Source organism: Ovis canadensis, chromosome 7 (genome assembly GCF_042477335.2).
Source record: "Ovis canadensis isolate MfBH-ARS-UI-01 breed Bighorn chromosome 7, ARS-UI_OviCan_v2, whole genome shotgun sequence".
NCBI lineage: Eukaryota > Metazoa > Chordata > Mammalia > Artiodactyla > Bovidae > Ovis > Ovis canadensis.
The window spans coordinates 39,445,592-39,465,930 of record NC_091251.1 but is presented as its reverse complement, the minus strand read 5'-3'; the positions used below and the strand labels follow the sequence as shown (position 1 = coordinate 39,465,930).

Genomic DNA, 20,339 nt, shown 5'->3' with positions numbered 1-20,339 from the left:
CATTCCTGTGGAGTAGTTCAACAAAATCCTGACCCAAAAGAAAGTTGGGACAAGAATTTGAAAGAAGATGCTGGGGAGATGAATTCCCAGAATGGGCCCCAGAGCCAGGCATGAATGCCATCATTGAGTTAAGAGCAAAGGTAGCTTTCCTTTGACTGAGGATTTCATGTGAGCTAATTTGTATTTTAGAATAAAAGAAATATATAAAAAATCTAGATAAAAAAAGAAATAGATTAAAAAAAATTGTAAGGAAGCATGAAAGGGTTGAGACTGGGTTGTCAGCAGTGGTTCCTTGTACTGGAACTTGGATCTTTGTAGTCACTGGTCTCTCATTCAACACAGGAGGCTTTTGCATTATTTGATGTCTTTGTGAGGTGAACGATAAGCCTCATCATTGTCATGAGTCATCAGATAAACCCCCAGAGTGGGCCAGGATGGCCAGGAGTACCAAAATGTGGAAGAGCACAAAGAAATAGGAAATTGAGAATATTCTAGGAGGTCCCCACAGCCAAGATACCATGCAACTGATTCCACTGTAATGGGGCTGACTTTCCAGAGGAAATCACTTGTATTCCTTGTAAAACCTGAGAGCAGCCAGGCCCATGAGAAAGGCTGACTGTCCCAGGGTGCAAAGCCAAAAGGATAATCTAACATTCTGAGCTCTGATCCTTGGCTCTGCTCGGGCTTGTCAAGCACCCTGGGGTAAGTCACTTACTGAAGCCAAGGCTGAGCTGTCAGCCACGCTTTCAGAGCACCTCAGTTCCCCACCCACTCACCTCCTCTCCTGGGGTAATTGTTTTAGAGAGTGGGAGCAGGTTGTTTCAACCCCTGTAACCTTGCAAGATTCACTGGAGCAAGCTGCCTCCTTTTTCTAGACGAGAAGAACTAACCTTCTAGAATTCATAGATGGCAGAGGGGGAGAGTCCTCAAGTCATGTGACCTAAGGTGACCTGCTCCACCATCTCTACCTGAGAGACTCTTTTGCTCTCACTGAGGGTGGAGAAGCATCCGTGAAAATCTCAACTAATTTTTCTGTGGAGCTAGGTCAGTGCAGCCTCATTACCACTCTGGGCCTGGCACAGAGATACCTGAGATGCTAGAGCTTCCTTTTAAATACCTACTACATATTTCCTGATAGTATGTACATTTGCAAAAAGTTTAGAATGTCTTCTATAATCCTAAGAACCAAAGTTAACTATGGTTGATGTAGTGTTTTATTATATTCTTGTGCCATGTAATATAGCTTTCCATGCATGTTTATAAGTGTCTATAGACAAAATTTGGATAAATCAACAGTACACAATATTTTGTGCATCCATGAACATCTTTGTACATGTCCATTACTTTGAGTTCAGTTCAGTTCAGACACTCAGTCGTGTCCGACTCTTCGCGACCCCATGAATCGCAGCACGCAAGGCCTCCCTGTTCATCACCATCTCCTGGAGTTCACCAAGACTCACGTCCATCGAGTCTGTGATGCCATCCAGCCATCTCATCCTGGGTCGTCCCCTTCTCCTGCCCCCAATCCCTCCCAGCATCAGAGTCTTTTCCAATGAGTCAGCTCTTGTCATGAGGTGGCCAAAGTGTTGGAGTTTCAGCTTTAGCATCATTCCTTCCAAAGAAATCCCAGGGTTGATCTCCTTCAGAATGGACTGGTTGGATCTCCTTGCAGTCCAAGGGACTCTCAAGAGTCTTCTCCAACACCACAGTTCAAAAGCATCAATTCTTTGGCACTCAGCCTTCTTCACAGTCCAACTCTCACATCCATACATGACTACTGGAAAAACCATAGCCTTGACTAGACGGACCTTAGTTGGCAAAGTAATGTCTCTGCTTTTGAATATGCTATCTAGGTTGGTCATAACTTTTCTTCCAAGGAGTAAGCATCTTTTAATTTCATGGCTGCAGTCACCATCTGCACTGATTTTGGAGCCCCAAAAAATAAAGTCTGACACTGTTTCCGCTGTTTCCGCATCTATTTCCCATGAAGTGATGGGACCAGATGCCATGATCTTCGTTTTCTGAATGTTGAGCTTTAAGCCAACTTTTTCACTCCCCACTTTCACTTTCATCAAGAGGCTTTTTAGTTCTTCTTCACTTTCTGCCATAAGCGTGGTGTCATCTGCATATCTGAGGTGATTGATATTTCTCCCGGCAATCTTGATTCCAGCTTCTGTTTCTTCCAGTCCAGCATTTCTCATGATGTACTCTGCACTACTGCCGGCAGGAATCCCTCAGAAGAAATGGAGTAGCCATCATGGTCAACAAAAGAGTCCGAAATGCAGTACTTGGATGCAATCTCAAAAATGACAGAATGACCTCTGTTCATCTCTAAGGCAAACCATTCAATATCACAGTTATCCAAGTCTATGCCCCAACCAGTAATGCTGAAGAAGCTGATGCTGAACGGTTTTATGAAGACCTACAAGACCTTTTAGAACTAACACCCAAAAAAGATGTCCTTTTCATTATAGGGGACTGGAATACAAAAGTAGGAAGTCAAGAAACACCTGGAGTAATAGGCAAATTTGGCCTTGGAATGCGGAATGAAGCAGGGCAAGGACTAATAGAGTTTTGCCAAGAAAATGCACTGGTCATAGCAAACACCCTCTTCCAACAACACAAGAGAAGACTCTACTCATGGACATCACCAGATGGTCAACATCGAAATCACATTGATTATATTCTTTGCAGCCAAACATGGAGAAGCTCTATACAGTCAACAAAAACAAGACTAGGAGCTGACTGTGGCTCAGATCATGAACTGCTTATTACCAAATTCAGACTGAAATTGAAGAAAGTAGGGAAAACCGCTAGACCATTCAGGTATGACCTAAATCAAATGCCTTATGATTATACAGTGGAAGTGAGAAATAGATTTAAGGGCCTAGATCTGATAGATAGAGTGCCTAATGAACTATGGAATGAGGTTCGTGACATTGTACAGGAGACAGGGATCAAGACCATCCCCATGGAAAAGAAATGCAAAAAAGCAAAATGGCTGTCTGGGGAGGCCTTACAAATAGCTGTGAAAAGAAGAGAGGCAAAAAGCATAGGAGCAAAGGAAAGATATAAGCATCTGAATGCAGAGTTCCAAAGAATAGCAAGAAGAGATAAGAAAGCCTTCTTCAGCGATCAGTGCAAAAAATAGAGGAAAACAGCAGAATGGGAAAGACTAGACATCTCTTCAAGAAAATTAGAGATACCAAGGGAACATTTCATGGAAAGATGGGCTCGATAAAGGACAGCAATGGTCTGGACCTAACAGAAGCAGAAGATATTAAGAAGAGGTGGCAAGAATACATGGGAGAACTGTACAAAAAAGATCTTCACGACCCAGATAGTCATGATGATGTGATCACTAATCTAGAGCCAGACATCTTGGAAAGTAAAGTCAAGTGGGCCTTAGAAAGCATCACTATGAACAAAGCTAGTGGACGTGATGGAATTCCAGTTGAGCTATTTCAAATCCTGAAAGATGATGCTGTGAAAGTGCTGCACTCAATATGCCCACAAGTTTGGAAAACTCAGCAGTGGCCACAGGACTGGAAAAGGTCAGTTTTCATTCCAATTCCAAAGAAAGGCAATGCCAAGGGATGCTCAAACTACCACACAATTGCATTCATCTGACATGCTAGTAAAGTAATGCTCAAAATTCTCCAAGCCAGGCTTCAGCAATACATGAACTGTGAACTTCCTGACGTTCAAGCTGGTTTTAGAAAAGGCAGAGGAACCAGAGATCAAATTGCCAACATGCACTGGATCATGGAAAAAGCAAAAGAGTTCCAGAAAAACATCTATTTCTGCTTTATTGACTATGCCAAAGCCTTTGACTGAATGGATCACAATAAACTGTGGAAAATTCTGAAAGAGATGGGAATACCAAACCACCTGACTTGCCTCTTGAGAAATCTGTATGCAGGTCAGGAACCAACAGTTAGAACTGGACATGGAACAACAGACTGGTTCCAAATAGGAAAAGGACTACGTCAAGGCTTTATATTGTCCCCCTGCTTATTTAACTTCTATGCAGAGTACATTGCTTTAAGGAAACCACATTAAATGCTCACAACAATTCCTTGATGTAAATACCCTATTAGGTTCATTTTACAGACAAGGAAGCTGATGCACAGAGATTTGAAAGAACTTGGCAATTTCATAAAACTAATAGCTTCAAATTCAGGTCTACCTGACACCCAAAATTAATATTTGTAACCAACTCATAATTATATTACTTCCTGGGAGAAACAAATAATTACTGCACTTTTCCTCTTCCCCTCTGTTAATTAACTGTTGTCTCAAGATGTAGATCAAGATTCTCCTGTGGTTTGAGTAATTCAGTAGTGATACGTTCAAATCTTCTACTGTAGAGGCATCTTTTCAAATTAGTGAAATTAAATGAAGTTAAATGATCAATCTTGATCTAAAGTCACAGATTCTCAGAAAGTATCTGGATATAGTATGCCCGGAAATCAGGGACCACTATTCATGAGACATACCTTTAAATGTGGATAGTTCATTTAATTTCTCATAATCTGATATGGATAAGTTGGTCCCTATTGTACAGATTTTTAAAAATAGACTTTGCTAACCATCAGATAGACAAACCCATTTTTACAAAAAGGCTGACTTGTGCTCTTCAAACCTGGCAAAGGCATGAAAAACAAGAAAATACTAAGAAACTCTAAGAGACCAAAAGAAACAGGGAAAACATAACAACTAAATGCAATGTGACACCCAGGATGGGACTCTGGAACAGGAAACAAAATTAATAGAAAAACTGGTAAAATCGAAATAAAGTCTTGAGTTAAATTAGCAATGATGAGCCAATGTTGGTTTCTTAGTTCTGACAACTCTACTTCCTATTGTAAGATGATAGCTATAAAGAAACCTGAGTGAGACTTTACAGACACTTTCTGGACTATCTTTGCAACATTTTTATAAATCTACAATTATTCCAAAATAAAAATTTTAGTTAAAAACACTTTAAAAGATGATTGTTAATGCAGGAAAGGGAACAACAGTATAGTAATAAAACCCTGAACACCACAGTAGCTGAGCATAAAGCTTTGTCCCCAGCTTCCTAGAACAATGGAAATGAGTTCACCCTGTACTGAATGTGTTTTACGCATGTGTTTTACAAGTACAGATACATTTTCTAAAGATATGAAACTGCATCAGGGAGCTGAACGTGAAAAAACGGAGCATTCAGTACTTGATCTGATGATATGTGACTGGACTGTTTTGACTCCTGATGTAGAAATGGAGACGGTCCATTCACTGTACACATGACAGTCCATGAGTGTCCACGACATGTATGTGGTGAGCATTTCCTTCCCCTTTAGCACCTTTTTCCCTTTTAAGAGAGAATAGGAAATTGTGTCTTTCTTTGAGGTTTGTTTCTCATTTTGCTTACTATGAGTCCTGAGAAATATAGTGTGTTCTGAGCAGCCTCTGCAGGGAGCTGTCCCCTGCCCAGTGCTGATCAACATCACGCGCGGAGTCTCTAATCTCCACCTCTTTTCACAGGAGGATATACTATGAAGCTGGGGGAGCTGGCACGAGAGCCAGATCGCTATGGAGAGTGGAACCCCTTCGGATAAGGTAATGGAGCTTCAGGGTTGCATTCTTTTCAAGATTGGTCCCCCCCCGCCCCCTGCCAAAGACAACCTATTGTCTTAAATGTTACATTTGTTCTACAATAGCTGGCAAACTCTCAGAAGTTACTTGGCAGAGGTAAATTCTGAAATGTCTGTGACTTTTGGTTTTGTTTTTAAAGCACAGTGCACACACACGTGCGCGTGTGCACGCACGCACACACATGATTTCCAAGACTTCTGCTTTGACTCTGAAGTTAGCAGGCTCTATTGCTTAATCCAAGCCCCCAGCTCCTGCTACCCTTGCAGTGACTATGTTATAAAAGGCAAGCATAGACATGTCCACCGAAAGCCATGGAAGCTCTTCTCCCATTTATTTTCTTAAATAGATTCTCTGGAACCCAGGTGAGTCTTCCTCCTCCCGGTAGCCTTGTTGGCTCCAAAGCAAAGTTAGCTTTAATTGACAGAGTGGTGGCTGTGATGGCATGAGGTAGGGAAGACTAAAACATCACTGGACATGTAGCTCTGAAGAAAACCATATTTACCAGGACTTGTCAGAAACAACTGGATGGAAGGAACAGGACACCAAGACTTTGGAGACAGGTACTTGAGTAAAACATGGCATCTCTACTGCAGGGGAGTTCAGTTAAGCTCTGGACCTTTCTTTTGCTGAGCAGGATCACAAGTTAGGCTAAAGCTAAACTGCTCGGGGTAAGAGCAGAGGGTCGGTGTGGCCATTTTTTGTTTTCTTTCTCTGCCTTTCCCTCTAGCTCTCTGTTCCATATCTCCCTGAACACATGTTCAAAATAAAATCTCTAGTGGGTGGGGGTGTATATGCCTCCAAGGGGTCCTCAAGATAATCCATTGGCGATCAGGAGAAAATATTAGAATTTCTCTTACACACAGATACAGGTACATTCAATTTTACTTTATTGAGGAACTCTAGAAGAGGCTGACCGAAAGAGTACGGTGTCCTAAGGAGTACCCACTTGTTAGCTGGCTTGTGGCATTTATATTCTCTTTCAAGCCTGCTGAAGTTTTTATAGCAACATACTCTGTTTTTTTTTTTTCAGGATATTATGGGTTGGTTCTTGTTTAATGAACTTTTTAAAAAATAAGTATGTATATATAGTTCCAGTTATGGTTCTTTATTTCTCCAGAGTCTTAAACATGAAGAATTTAAGGCTTCTATTAATGTAATTTGATTCTTTGGTACTCCAAAGAATTAGATCAAGGGGAGAGTCATTTTAAAAATTGATACATGTATTTCTGAAACATTTTGTTCTAACTGAAAAGATAATTAGATACAGATTATTCTGTGAATAATTTCTGCCCTAGCACTTACCATGACTTTTATTGAATGCCAGCCTTTTGATGGAGGACCATATGGTTCTACAACCCATTCAGCATGGACTCTCACTTATCTCAATCATCTTATTCTGCTTTACTTTTTCCCATGAAATTTAACATCTTGTAACATTCCACAATATTTACTTATTTATGTTTGTTTGTTTATTATTTGTCTCTCCCTGGTGAGTATAAACAGCATAAATATTCTTATTTCTCTTGAAGAGAGGATTCTTTTCATTATTAAAGTAGGATTGACATACAGTATTATATTAGTTTTATGTGTGCAGGATAATGATTTGACATTTGTTTACGTTGCAAAATGACTATTGAAGTAAGTTTAGTTATTATATGTCACCATTACAGAATTGCAATTTTTCTAGCAATAAGAGCTCTTAAGACTTACTTTCTTAGCAACTTTCAAATTGTGATGATAGTCAATAATATATATATTACTATTACTATATACAGTGTATATATATATATTATTGACTATATATATTATAAAATATGTATATTACTACCATGCTGTACCTTACATACATCCCCATGACTTATTTATTTCATAACTAGAAGTTTGTACCTCTTGATCCCCTTTAACCGTTTCTCCCACCTCCCCAGCCTCCCTTCTCTCTGACAACCACCAGTCTGTTCTCTGTTTCTGTGAATTCTGTGTTGTTTTGTTCGCTCGTTTGCTTTGTTTTTCAGATGCCACATATGAGTGAGAGTATATGGCGTCTGTCTTACTGTCTGATTTGCTTCACTTAGATAGTACCCTCAAGATCCGCCCATGTTCTCGCAAATGGCACGGCTTCATTCTTTGTTATGACTGGATGCTATTCCATTGCGTATGCGTATATGCCACGTTTTCTTTTTTAATGATGAACACTTGGGTTGCTCCCATGTCTTGGCTATTGTGAATAACGCTGCAATGAACGTAGGGGTGCGTATGTCTTTTCAAATTAGTGGAGGTAGTAAAATACTTGAGTGGAGACTGTGCGTTTGGAAATGCCTCACTTTCCCAGACACAAGTTTCTCTTCAAAAGCGGGCTTCTCATTTTTTGTGTGTGATTTTTGGCATCAAGACATTTCAGTGAAATGAAGGAAAAATTAGAAGCTTGGAACTTCCAGTTACATTAAACCACGGACCTGCCCAGAGGGCCATGTTCCTTGTTGGTGATCTTAAAGGTTAGAAGAGAGCTCACAGGAGAATGCCATGCTGAGTCGTAGACACTTGATCTTAGCCAGAAGAGTAAGAAGTGATGAGCTGTAGGCAGATAGACAATCCTGGAGCAAGCCAGGAGTCAGGGGATGTACCGTTGAAGGGTACTGAATCAGACCATATGTAAAAATGCACAGGGTAAATATTGAAAAAGACCTATTTTTTTGTGTAAATTCAATTTCTTCTCTCTTTCATCTGTCCAGCTGGAGTGGCAGTAACATCAGATGGGGACAGTCTTTCCGCCTCCGGCATCTCACCACAGGCCACTACCTGGCCTTGACAGAAGACCAGGGCCTTATCCTGCAAGACCGGGGAAAGTCAGACACCAAGTCCACAGCCTTCTCTTTTCGAGCATCCAAGGTGAGGTGGATTTTGACTTTATTCTCAAAGTGAAAGCTCTGAAACCTCCAGGTAGAACTACGACTACAAAAAAAATAGGCTGGAACAAAACGGAATTGGAAATTAGACCAGTGATAAATACTTTGTTCTTTTATCTTTTAAATTGAATTCGTAGAGGAATGTGTACCCTGGATGAAGACTGAAGTCTTAAGAGAGAAAGGCTTGAATGGAAAGTGGAAAGCCCTAAAAAACAAAAGGATCACGGGAATGGACAGTGTTGCTCTGGGGCTACTGGAAAATGTTATTGTTGCTTAATATGTTCTGAATTGTTTTTAATACTTTTAAGTCTTATTAGAGCTTCCCTGGTGGCTCAGATGGTAAAGCGTCTGCCTGCAACGCGGGAGACCTGGGTTCAGTCCCTGGGTCAGGAAGATCCCCTGGAGAAGGAAATGGCACCCCACTCCAGTACCATTGCCTGGAAAATCCCATGGACAGAGGAGCCTGGTGGGCTACAGTCCATGGGGTTGCAAAGAGTCAGACATGACTGAGCAACTTCACTTTCACTTAAGTCTTATTGCTTCACTCCCATACAGCAAAGAAAACATGGAGGCATGAGTTTCAGTGTTATGTTTATTTAAATCAAAGAAGTAATTTCTCTCAGAGAGATGCAGAGGAGGCCTAATTCTGGACATGGCATCGTCTTGCAGTTATTCATATTATACAGAATTACTAGTTCTTTTCCTCGTCATGTGTTTTCTGCAGATCTCTTAGCTCCACTGTGCCTCGCCTGCCTCTGCAGAGAGCACATTCTGTGGCAGCTAGGTTAACCCCAAACACGTAGATTTGCCATTTGATGTGTAGAGAGAGAAATGTTTTTTTTAAACTTCTGTCTTTAACGGTCAGCCAAGTTTTGACTCTGTGTCACTCAGAGTCTGATCTAGCTGGATGGTCAGAATCACACACTGAGCCAGCTCCTGATGGACAGTTTGGTGCTCTGTCACTTTAGGATTGTTCTGGAAAGAGCACCCAAGCATGAGACAGGCTCTGCACAGTGTATCCATAGTTATAGCAGCCCACACTTTCTAAGAGGCTCAGCATCTCCGTTGGGAGCTTCATCTCTAGCTTCACTCTTCTTTGCTCCTTTCCAGACACAGATCTTGATTTGTGTTCTCAACACAATTTCCATAAAGGGTTATTGATGATTCCATTCGTGTAGGACTTGGTGTCAGGCTGACAGCTGAATTTCCATGGGGACATCTCTGTTTCATAATGAATCAGAAGAGGCCAGTTTTTCAGCACCACCTTCCTTGAAGCAGAGGGTCAGACTCCTTTTCCCCTCTCTTACGGCCCTAAAGTATTTGAGGCAGAGAATCTCTTTGGCTTAGAGGTTTTTCTGCCCTAGTTACCCTCTATCAGAGTTAGGCTTTCCTGCACCCATCGTTCAAAGATGAAGAAATGAGAGCTTCCTGGGACTTCCCTGGTAGTACAGTGGTTAAGACTCCGAGCTTCCAGCACAAAGGCAAGGGTTTGATGCCTGATCAGGGAAAAAGATCCCACATGCTGTGTAGTGTGGCCAAAAAAAAGAGAAATGAGAGTTTTCTGCCCTAAATTTCTTTCAAGCATCTCTTCTCTCTGCTTCTCTTCTAATGGTGCGTTAGCTCCTTGACTCCATTCGGGTTCTCAGAGCACATCTCCATTTATGTTACCGTCACTTTTATTTTTTTAAGATTCCCCATACAAGAAGGATTTTAAATTCAAGTTTATGACCATGGAGTAAAACATTTTTACCTCCAGGAAATGAGTTACCCAGAGTCGCTCAGTCGTGTCCGACTCTTTGCGACCCATGGACTGTAGCCCACCAGGCCCCTCTGTCCATGGGATTCTCCAGGCAAGAATACTGGAGTGGGTTGCCATTTCCATGAGTTAGGGCACTGCAATTGGCTAAAAGGAGCTGCGAAACAAAACAACAGGAAAGTTCTAACAGCAGAGAGGAGTCTTCCCATTCTTCCCTGAAAGACAACTCGGATGTGGGATGTGGAGGGAGGGCAGGCAGGGGAAGCCAGAGAGAGGCAGAAGATAAAAAGTGACTCATCATGGCCGATGACCAAGGAAATGCCTAAGAATGCCAGCTTGGCTTGTTCCCTCTTCGAGCATTCCATCCCGGTCTTCTCAGCCCTGGATAAACCCCGACTTGGAGACCTTTACCATTGCAGAAAGAGGTTTCTCTTGTGACAGCAGAAAAGTCGGGTGGCCTTCCAGGCAGCTGGCAGGATCTTGTTCCAAGGGGACTCTTCCCTTCCATTCCTTTCTTGGCTCAGCCTCACAGAGCATGGCTCGGCACTGTGCTGCGGCCTCTGTGGGAAGCCAGAAAGGCTCAGAGCATCACAGAGAGTCTCCGTAACACTCCTTTCACTTGGCACCACTTCCGGCCTGTGAGCACATTTTACCCTCAAAAGGCTCGTTGCTTATCTGTCCCCCGTTCCCACGCACAGGGAGGCCAGCAGCGGATGGCTGAAAGCCGTCGTGGTACCAGGGGGCTGCCCACATGGCAGGGCTGGACAGAAAGCCGCCCGTGAGTCACACTGTCCAGCGCACTTGGCAGCACACCTGCATCTCATGGGCGTCACAGTGTCAGAGGTTTAAATAACTCTCAGTGCAGCGGTATTCAGCCCAGTTACCTTTATTTTAATTTGAAAGAAACTGAAATTAAAATGTCCTAGTCTCCATGTCTGATCAAGATAAGGCTGCTTCCCCAGGAGATCCGGGATTCCTTGGGATATTGTGTGGGCAGGGCATTGGGCATTTTAGCCACAAAACTGCACAGGAAGGAAGAACATGCAGGAGCCCATAGTTCTGTCCTCAGCAATCTGAAGAGCTCCTGGGGAAGAACTCTAGAGGTGCCTTCATTTCTCTGGGCCTCCAGATTCCTCCTCAGTAAATGTCTTTTTAAATTTTATTTTATTTTTGGCTGCACTGGGTCATCACAGCTGTGTGCCGGCTTTCTCCAGTTGCCATGAGCAGAGGGATCCTCTCTGGTTGCACTGCGGGAGCTTCTCTTATTGAGGAGCATGGGCTCGAGGGCTTCACTAGCTGCAGTGTACTACATAGTTGGCCCACATGTGAAATCTCCCCAGACCAGGAATCGAACCCGTGTCCCCTACGTTGGCAGGTGGATTCCTATCTACCCGACCACCAGGGAAGTCCCAGTAAATGTCTTTTTATCATGCTTGGTGCAGGCCCTCTGCCTTAAATACACTCTCCACTTGTTTCCCCTCATTTGGGAACAGTGATATTCCCCAACAGACGGATTAGTTTGCTCTGGTTTTCAACAGCAGGAAGGTGCTGCGTTGTCTTCCTAGCTCTCGGCTGTACCAGGTGTTAGGTGATGGAGCAGAGAGCAGAAAGTTGTGTGAGATAGTGGACCAGGTTCTGAAAGGTGGCACAGGGGTTGAGGAGACTCACTGGGAAGGCTGAGAGGAAGAGAGAGTATGTTCTTTGTGCCTCTGTGAATGAGATTAAGTGGGGGATTATCTGATTATCTGATCTTCTCTGTATGCTGGAGAATCTGAAAAACAAGAGAAGAGACTCCTGGAAGGAGTGCCGTTTAGGTGCCTACATTTCTAGGAGGACACTGAGGGCGCTGGGCTGTGAGTCATTGGCAGTGATGGGCTTCCAACCCCATGTTTCCTGTCAAGTTGTGTTAGCCCATGACAGCTATGACTACATGATCCGGGGCCTGGGGACAGCTGCAGGTGTGTGTTCACATCCTCAGCAAGATGCCTTTACAAGGAGGATGGCAGGTATCCATGTGACTCTTGTACCCACAGGACAGGACAGGGACATGACTGAGACTTACTGGGAGGGGTCAAGGTTAAGCATCGGCTGCAGTGTTGCTTTGTTCAAATGGAATCAAACTGTGGTCTCTGAGCCAACTGTGTGACTGAGCGGAACAGGATCTTGGTCAGAGCTCACATTCCTCTCCTTCACCAGGAGATCCAAATCAAAGTGGAGGTCTGGGAGGTTTTGGAGGCTCTGAATTACAGCCTTGCTCCTGTCCCCTCAATCTGGAAGGAGTAGGGTGTCAGATAGAGCATGGCTTCCAAGTCATCTAGATCTGGCCTTGACTCCCGTCTACCCTCTGTGGAACCTTGAACACAGTTCTTATTCTAGTTGCACCTCATTTGAAGTCTGTCGTGCAAGGTGCTCTAAGAGCCAACCCCTGGGGACTTCCCGTGCAGTCCCGTGGTTAAGACTTCACTTTCCAGTGCAGAGGGTACGGAGTTGATCTTTAGTCAGGGAGCTAAGATCTCACATGCCTCCAAGCCAAAAACCCAAAAACATTAAACAGAAACAATATTGTAACAAATTCAGTGAAGACTTGAAGAGCCAACCCCTGCCTACCCTTCCATAATATCTCTGGCTACCAGCTCATGTTTGCCTTGAGCTCTAACATACTAAGTACATACTGTGTTTGAACATGGTATCTTTTCTCACAGCTAAACCTGTAGCTAGAATACCTTTTAACCCTTCATGTACCATAATCAGCAAACTCCTCCTCATTCTTCAGACAAGTGTCAAGTGCCCCTCATGGGAAGAAGGCCTTTCCCCGTTCCTCCAGTGGGGGCCTTTTCGTGACTCCATTATAGCCATCACTCACTTGACCAGGAGCCCCTAAGTGACAAGGAGCACACATCCTTCCACCTGCCTTTTCTGCACCTCTGCACCCCACACAGTGTGGAGCGTGTAGTAAGTTTGAATTTCACTCACTGAAAGTGTGGTCGTATAGCGAAATCCTTTCCACTTTAACCTCCATCCTCTTCACAGAATTTTATAGCCATTGTGTAATCATTTTCAATCACAGCACAACCCCGCAAACATTCAAGGAGAGAGATTCATTAATTTGAACATCGAAGTCAAATTTCTGTGAACTTGATTTCGCATCATTTTCCCATGGTCTTGACATTGCAAGGCCATTCCCCAAGGATTGTTTGGTAATGTGATTTAATATTTACTCTGGCGCAGCAATGCTGTCTATTTAGATGTTATGTCTCCGTGTCAGTTTATAACCCTCACTTCCTTTCAGGGAAGGATGAATTAATAATGTTAAAGCAAGCCTTATTATATGAAGCCATTCACTTTTTTATTTTTTTAATGACTCTACCATAAGTCTGGAATGATTGAGATAGAATCTCAAATTTTGCTTCTTTTATTACAAAAAGCCAGACAGCTATCACTGTTCTCAATTAGAGGAAATTTTTTCTCAGTGGGTAAAAGCAATTCAATTCAGTCAACATTTGTCAAATGTTGCCTGCTATATCCTCAGATCTGTGTTCTTGGCCAAAAATGATGTTCCCTTTAAAAACTGCCCACCGCTGCCTCTGCTGTGTGCAGAAAGCATGCTTGTAGACCGGATCGTCTTCTACTCTCTAACCTCAGCGGTCCCGCCGGAAACAAGAGGGCAGCCGGGTTCACAGCATATCCCTCTGTGAAATCATGGGCGCTGACGTAGTGCTGTTTGCGCCTGTCCCCTTGCTTGCTCTGCAAGTTCTCAGTTGGGGAAAGAGAGGGTATGGAGGGAAGGGGAAAGAGCAAAACATGGACCTTGAGATTCAGTCGTCCCCAGACCCCACCACCTCCTACAGTTTCCGTTTTTATTTTTTAAGTATTTATTTTTGGCTGTGCTGGATCTTCGTTGCCGTGCACAGGCTTCCCATTGTAGTGGCTTCTCTTCTTGCAGAGGGCAGGCTCTAGGCATGTGGAATTCAGTAGCTGCCGCTCCCGGGCTCTAGAGCACAGACTCAGTAGTGGGGCACACGGGCTTAGTTGGTCCGTGGTATGTGGGATCTTCCCAGACCAGGGATCAAACTCATGCACCCTGCATTGGCAGGCGGATTCTTAACCACTGCACTGCCAGGGAAGTCCCTGCAGTTTCATTTTAAATAAAATCTACAAAGCATTTCAAAAATTTAAACTGATAATTTCCCAAGTCTTAATTGTTTCAAGTGGGCCAGACAGAGAGGTAGTCAAGAAGAGCCTTGAGCTTTGGAGTAGAAGAAACCTGGGTTTGAATCCTGGCTCTGCCTTTGCTGTTTAGCCTTCCTGTCCCTGATTGTAAAAGCAAAACAAACAAACAAAACACAGGAGTGAAGAAGTGTGTCTTGAAGGACTCTTGTGAGACCAGGAAGATGACCTGCGAGACCGTTTCCTTATCCGTGAAATGTCAGGAGTGCTGCTTACCTGAAGGTGATTGTGTAGAGAGGGACTGACGAGAAAGATGGAGGAAAGAGCCCAGCACAGTGACCTGCACAGGGCATGCACCTTCCCTGATGAGACAGGCAAGCCCGCTCCCCTAGCATGCTGGAAACAGCGGAGGGCTGTCCTTGGCCTCCCGCCAGCAGAGGCTCTGCAGCCAGCCTTGGGGCCAGTCAGGCTCCTAGAAGCATCCTGCAGTGTGCAATTTTTTAAAGGCCATTCTAAGACCTCCCACTCGAAATCAGAAGTTCAAAGGGGGACTGTATTGGTGGGAAAGTGAGTCTAAAGGTAATTTCTGAAAGTTAATTCTGGGAGTTTTAGGAAGCAGTGATCTAGCCAGCACTGTATTGGTGGCTGACCACAGCATCCATGAATGAGGCCCATCTTCCCATGTTTCCTTTTCCTCTGAATCTTTTTTGGTTGCTTCCTGTCTATGGAAAGCTACTTTCTTGTCCTCTGTGGACATAGGTGGCTTAAATATGTCAAGTTCAACAAATTCCTATCTAAGTAATAAGCATGAATTAGGACCTACTCTGTTCCAAATATCATGCTCGATTTTTATTACCATAGCAAAAACTGGTCTGTCTCTGTGTATTCATTTCTTTTCAACCCAGCATTCGCCTTGTGGCTGGAACAATTGTTCTAAGATACAATCCTTGTGTTTTCCCTGCTTAAAATTCTCAGTGGATTCCCATTACCTGCAATAGCTTTTCCCAAGAGGTGTTCCAAACAATGATTTATGAAAAAGATTTAAAATGCTTATGTTAAACAGTTGAATAGGTTGTTTTGGTTCCTTTTGTTCTTCTTTTTGTTTTTTTTACTGTAAGACTCATAACAATCTAGTTTATATTATCCTAAGATTCCCTTTCCCTCCTGAAAGAAAAGACGGTCCTGTCGGAAGTCCTCTTTTCCCGCAGAAAGTCTGTGAACAGCATGAGTTTGAGAAGCATGCACCTATAGGATAAAGTCAGTCCTTGCTGTTCAGGTCTTTTCTGGACTTCATCACTCTTCCTGCCACACTACTCCTGTCTTACTCCAATGTTGTCCCTTTCCACATTCCTCATGTCTCCTCTTTCCCCTAGCCATGCTCACATCAAGCAGCAATTGGTATGAAAGCCTCCTGAAGTCCCCAGGCACGGCGGATTTTTCTCTCTTCCAAATTCCAGTTGCACCTTCAGTGTGAACTCTATCATTTTGTTGCCATTAGTGGTTTGCGTGTGTGACTCCTAAAGCTTAGACGTTAGAACCCAGAGTTATTTTTCATAAAAGAATAACATATATTTTCAACTTCTTTGTCACAGCATCCTAATACCTAAAACATTAATAGAATCAATGCTTAACTGTGCTGATGGTTACCATTCAACAAATTCTGTTCAAATGACCAACAGGCTTTGGATTTACACTTGGTTTTGCATTCCCTTTCATTACTTACAAGCTATAGGGCTTTGAACAAATTGCTCCAACTCTGCAAGCCTCAGTTTTATCATCTATAAAGTAGGAGAAATAAAAACAGCAGGTCCAGTGAAAGGTTTAGAGAAAATGTTTTTAAAATGCCATGAATAATACGTATCACTGTGTAGGCCCTTGGTAAATTCATGATGGTATTATCATTATAAAGTACTTGGCAAAAATGCTTTGCTCAAAGTAGGCATTAAATACTCATTCCAGTTACCTTTCTTGTCCCAGAAATTTTAAATCAATCTGGAGAGCAGCAACTTATCATCTAAACTAAATACATGTTTTTGTGACAATTATTATGTGGTCACAACCATTTCCTTATAAACTCTCAGTGGGGACAAGGGATGATGATGGTTATTCCTCTTCAAAACATCGTTAGGGCCAAGTAACCTGTTCCTTCTTAGAATCCACTCATCATCTAAGATATGAAAGGTTGAGGCACATACACAGATAAATTGATGCCCACTGACCAATAAAACAAAAACAAATTATTTGCAGCCTAGCAGAGCTTAGTATGAAATGTAAAGACCAACAAACCTCAGTCTTGCCCTTGGAGAATTTCCAACCAGGCAGGAGACAGGAAGTATACCAGCAAAAGATTCCTATCACAGAAGATGGTAAAGAGCCTTGGGAGAGAGTAAGGGAGGTGCCATGAAATCAGAGGACATGCACAGTTGGATCTGGGAAAGGCTGATGGATAAGATGTGAAAATGCAGAGACGAAGTAGAGGCCTTCCAAGCAAGGAGTGTAACGTCAGGAGAGGCCCTGAGGGAGGGAATACTTGGTATGGCACACAAACATAGTCCAGTTTGGTTAAAGCATGTGGCAGATAAGAACTTTAAAGGTGAGAATTGTATTCTGTAGGAATTGGGGAGTTACTGAAGGGAGTGATCAAAAGACCCCTATCATGTGGGAAGGTTCCCATAGGAGGATTCCATAGAGGAAGGTTCCAGCCATAGAGTAAATACATCTGGGCCACATTCAAATAAAGACAGAGGGTAGAGCATTAGTTCATGACTTGAGTCAGAAGCTCACCCACCTGTGATCAGCCAAGTCCAGCTTCTCTGTCTCAGGATGCTCTCTTTTCTTTAAGCTGTGTCATTGTTGTGTAGTTTTGGGTAGAGTTGGCTTCGGTGTTGGGTTGTTTGTATGTTTTGGTTTTCATTTTTGTTGCTCCTATTTTTCTTTAAATTAGAAGCAGTCCTAACAATGCTGGCCATAAAACTTTGGGAGTTGATGCTGTTTTGCAAAAGCAAAGACACAGAGACAGTCCATTCTATTATCAATAATGACCCATTTATTTTAGAGACTCTAAAGAAACAAATCTTAGTATTTATTTTATTTTGGCAAAGTCATATTTAAATTAATGAAAAGTGATAAAACAAGTGAAATGATCATAGTCACTCATCATTGGGGAATATGTGCTATTTTAACTATGAGCTCTTGGTAATCACCATAATTATTCATATTTAACAGTTGTAGTGAATAATATTTTTACTTTGCTGCATTGTCTTTGGTTAGGGAATAAGCTAGAGATGAAACCTTTGACATATTTTAATTACATCTATTGGTTGAGTGTCTGTACAGCTATGGACTTTTTTAAATGAAAATGAAGTATCCATTATTTTATAGAGTAAATGCATTCTTGACCACTTGCCTGTGGATAAATCCTTAAATATCGAATTCTGTTTTCCCATCGACTATGTTATAAAATCAGAAATATTTTCCTTTGGAAATGTTCATTTTGAGAAATGTCATTTCGAACAATCCAACCAGTGCTTCAATATATGCTTAAAATAAGAAGGTTCTTACAGTGTATTGCTATTGCTCAAAATGATCCTATAAATGTGTGCAAAATTACTAATTTTACTGTTTTGAGTGTTTAAAGGAAAGAAGAGCCAAAATGAAAAAATATACATTTGAAAGAAAGATGACTCAGTTGTATACATTTGTTCCTTCAACATATGTTTGTTAAATAATTAATAGGTGCTGGATTCTCTGCGTTGTTGTTCCATTGCTAAGTCGTGTCTGACTCTTTGTAACCCCATGGACTGCAGCTATGCATTAGGAATCCAAAACTAACAATCATCTGGCTCAAACCCTTCATTCTCATAGCCTGGCAAAAGGAAACATCATATAAACAAGCATATTTACATTATGGTTTGTTAAGTACTTGATAGGGGGATGAGACTCTGCTGGAGAAATACAGCAGGAGAAACTAACTCTGCCTTCACAAAGAAGGTGACCCCTGAGCAGGGTATTGAAGGGTGAGTAGGAGTTTGGGGCCATGGGAAGAGCATAGTCTCTGGGATCAGACTTCCTGGTTTAACTCTTCCCCTTTCACTACTTCTTGAGTGACTGTGGACAAGCTGTTTGTTTCTCTGTTCCTTCATTTTCTCTCTGTAAAACTGGAATATTTGTAGCTACATCAGAGGCCATTATGAAGTGCCGGCACATGTAACAAGCTGAGAGCACTGCCTCGCACATGTGAAGAGCTCGATGCCTATGTTCCTGTCGTTCCATCATTAAGAATGAGAGTAAGGTTGGCACAAGCAGAGGAAACAGCATGCAGCATTTTTATTCCATGAAAAATTTTAAATGTGCCTGCTGCTGCTAAGTTACTTCAGTCGTGTCCGATTCTGTGCCTAGCTAATGGCTTTTACAAATGAGCAATTTAATGCAAGATGTAGAGAAGAAACAGCAATAGGATAGGGCCATTCAGAGGCCCTGATTAATGAGGAGGGGGACAGAGTTACCAGACTGGTTCTTGACTCACTGTGACAGGCACCTTAGGTTGTGCCCTAGATTTCTCCATAGGGAAATGGTCAATAATCGTTTATTCTATGAAACAATGGATCCTTGATGCACAAAGGGAGGATACACACCTGGTACACAGAAATTCCCTCTCCCATACTAGCAATGAGTTTTGTGAAACAGTGGCAATTGAAGAATGAAATCCACTGACTGCAACATACAACTGAGGAGGCCATAGGGAACTACTGTCGGGCTTCCCTGGTGGGTCAGTGGCTAAGACTCCATGCTCCCAATGCAGGAGGCCCCGGGTTTAATCCCTAGTCAGGGAACTAGATCCCATGTGCCCCAATGAAGATCAAAGATCCCACATGTGGAACTAAGACCCAGCACAGCCAAATAAATATCTAAAAAAAAAAAAACAAAACTAAAAATATAAAAGAAACTAATCCAACAATTACTGCATTAGACTTAAGGCACAGTAGCCCCCTACCTGCTGCAAGAGTCTGTTTTCTCTGCTGATTTCTACAAAAGATATTTATATGATTTTGACAGATATATTTAAAGCCCCAAATGAAGGCTTTTATATAAGATAACGATTAAAATTATAGAAGGTACAATTTGCTGAAAATAAGTTATTTGGCTATTAAGGGTGAGTTATTAAGGTATCAAAGTCAGGATGAGGAACAGTAAAAAAAAAAAAAAAACATAATGGGGAATTATATAAAACCAGAACCAAAGACAGACCCTATAGGCTGCCTCCATTTCCCATGGATATAAATAATCACTAAAGTAGCCAAAACATGAAATCCATTGATTTTACAATTAGCAGCAGATAAAGGAAGCAAGCCTTTCTAAAATCCTGGCTTGGACAGGCATATCATGATTATCCTGGTAATTGGTTCCTTGGCTTACAAATTCTGCATCAGTGACCTGTTTTATACATTGCATTTCTATTTAATCAGACATGCCTACGTTTGTTTCATTTTCTGTGAAATAGGAAATCAAGGAGAAATTGGATTCCAGTCACAAGCGAGATATAGAAGGCATGGGAGTCCCAGAAATCAAGTATGGAGACTCTGTCTGCTTTGTCCAACATATAGCCAGTGGTCTGTGGGTGACCTACAAAGCACAAGATGCCAAGACATCCCGCCTGGGACCTCTGAAAAGAAAGGTGAGGGGTCAGAAAGGCTGGAAGCAACTAGGCCTGAGAAGTGATTGTGGAAATAAGGTGGGCATGATGGATTTTTACTTCTTAGCTTCCCAGAAGGCTCAGTAGCAAAGAATCGACCTGCCAGTGCAGGTGTGGGTTCGACCCCTGGGTCAGGAAGATCCCCTAGAGAAGGAAATGACAACCCACTCCAGTATTCTTG

At 42.4% G+C, this 20,339-nt stretch overlaps 1 protein-coding gene across 9 annotated transcripts in view; it reads left to right on the top strand.

The window, feature by feature from the left end:
* The window catches only part of RYR3 (ryanodine receptor 3), a 575,944-nt gene that overhangs the window by 264,061 nt on the left and 291,544 nt on the right, over window positions 1-20,339 (top strand). For all 9 annotated transcript variants that reach the window (XM_069595972.1, XM_069595974.1, XM_069595971.1 and 6 more), the window contains exons 9-11: window positions 5,530-5,604; window positions 8,370-8,526; window positions 19,967-20,140. In XM_069595972.1, the coding sequence (XP_069452073.1) occupies window positions 5,530-5,604; window positions 8,370-8,526; window positions 19,967-20,140 (406 nt within the window). The remainder of the gene's footprint in view (window positions 1-5,529; window positions 5,605-8,369; window positions 8,527-19,966; window positions 20,141-20,339) is intronic.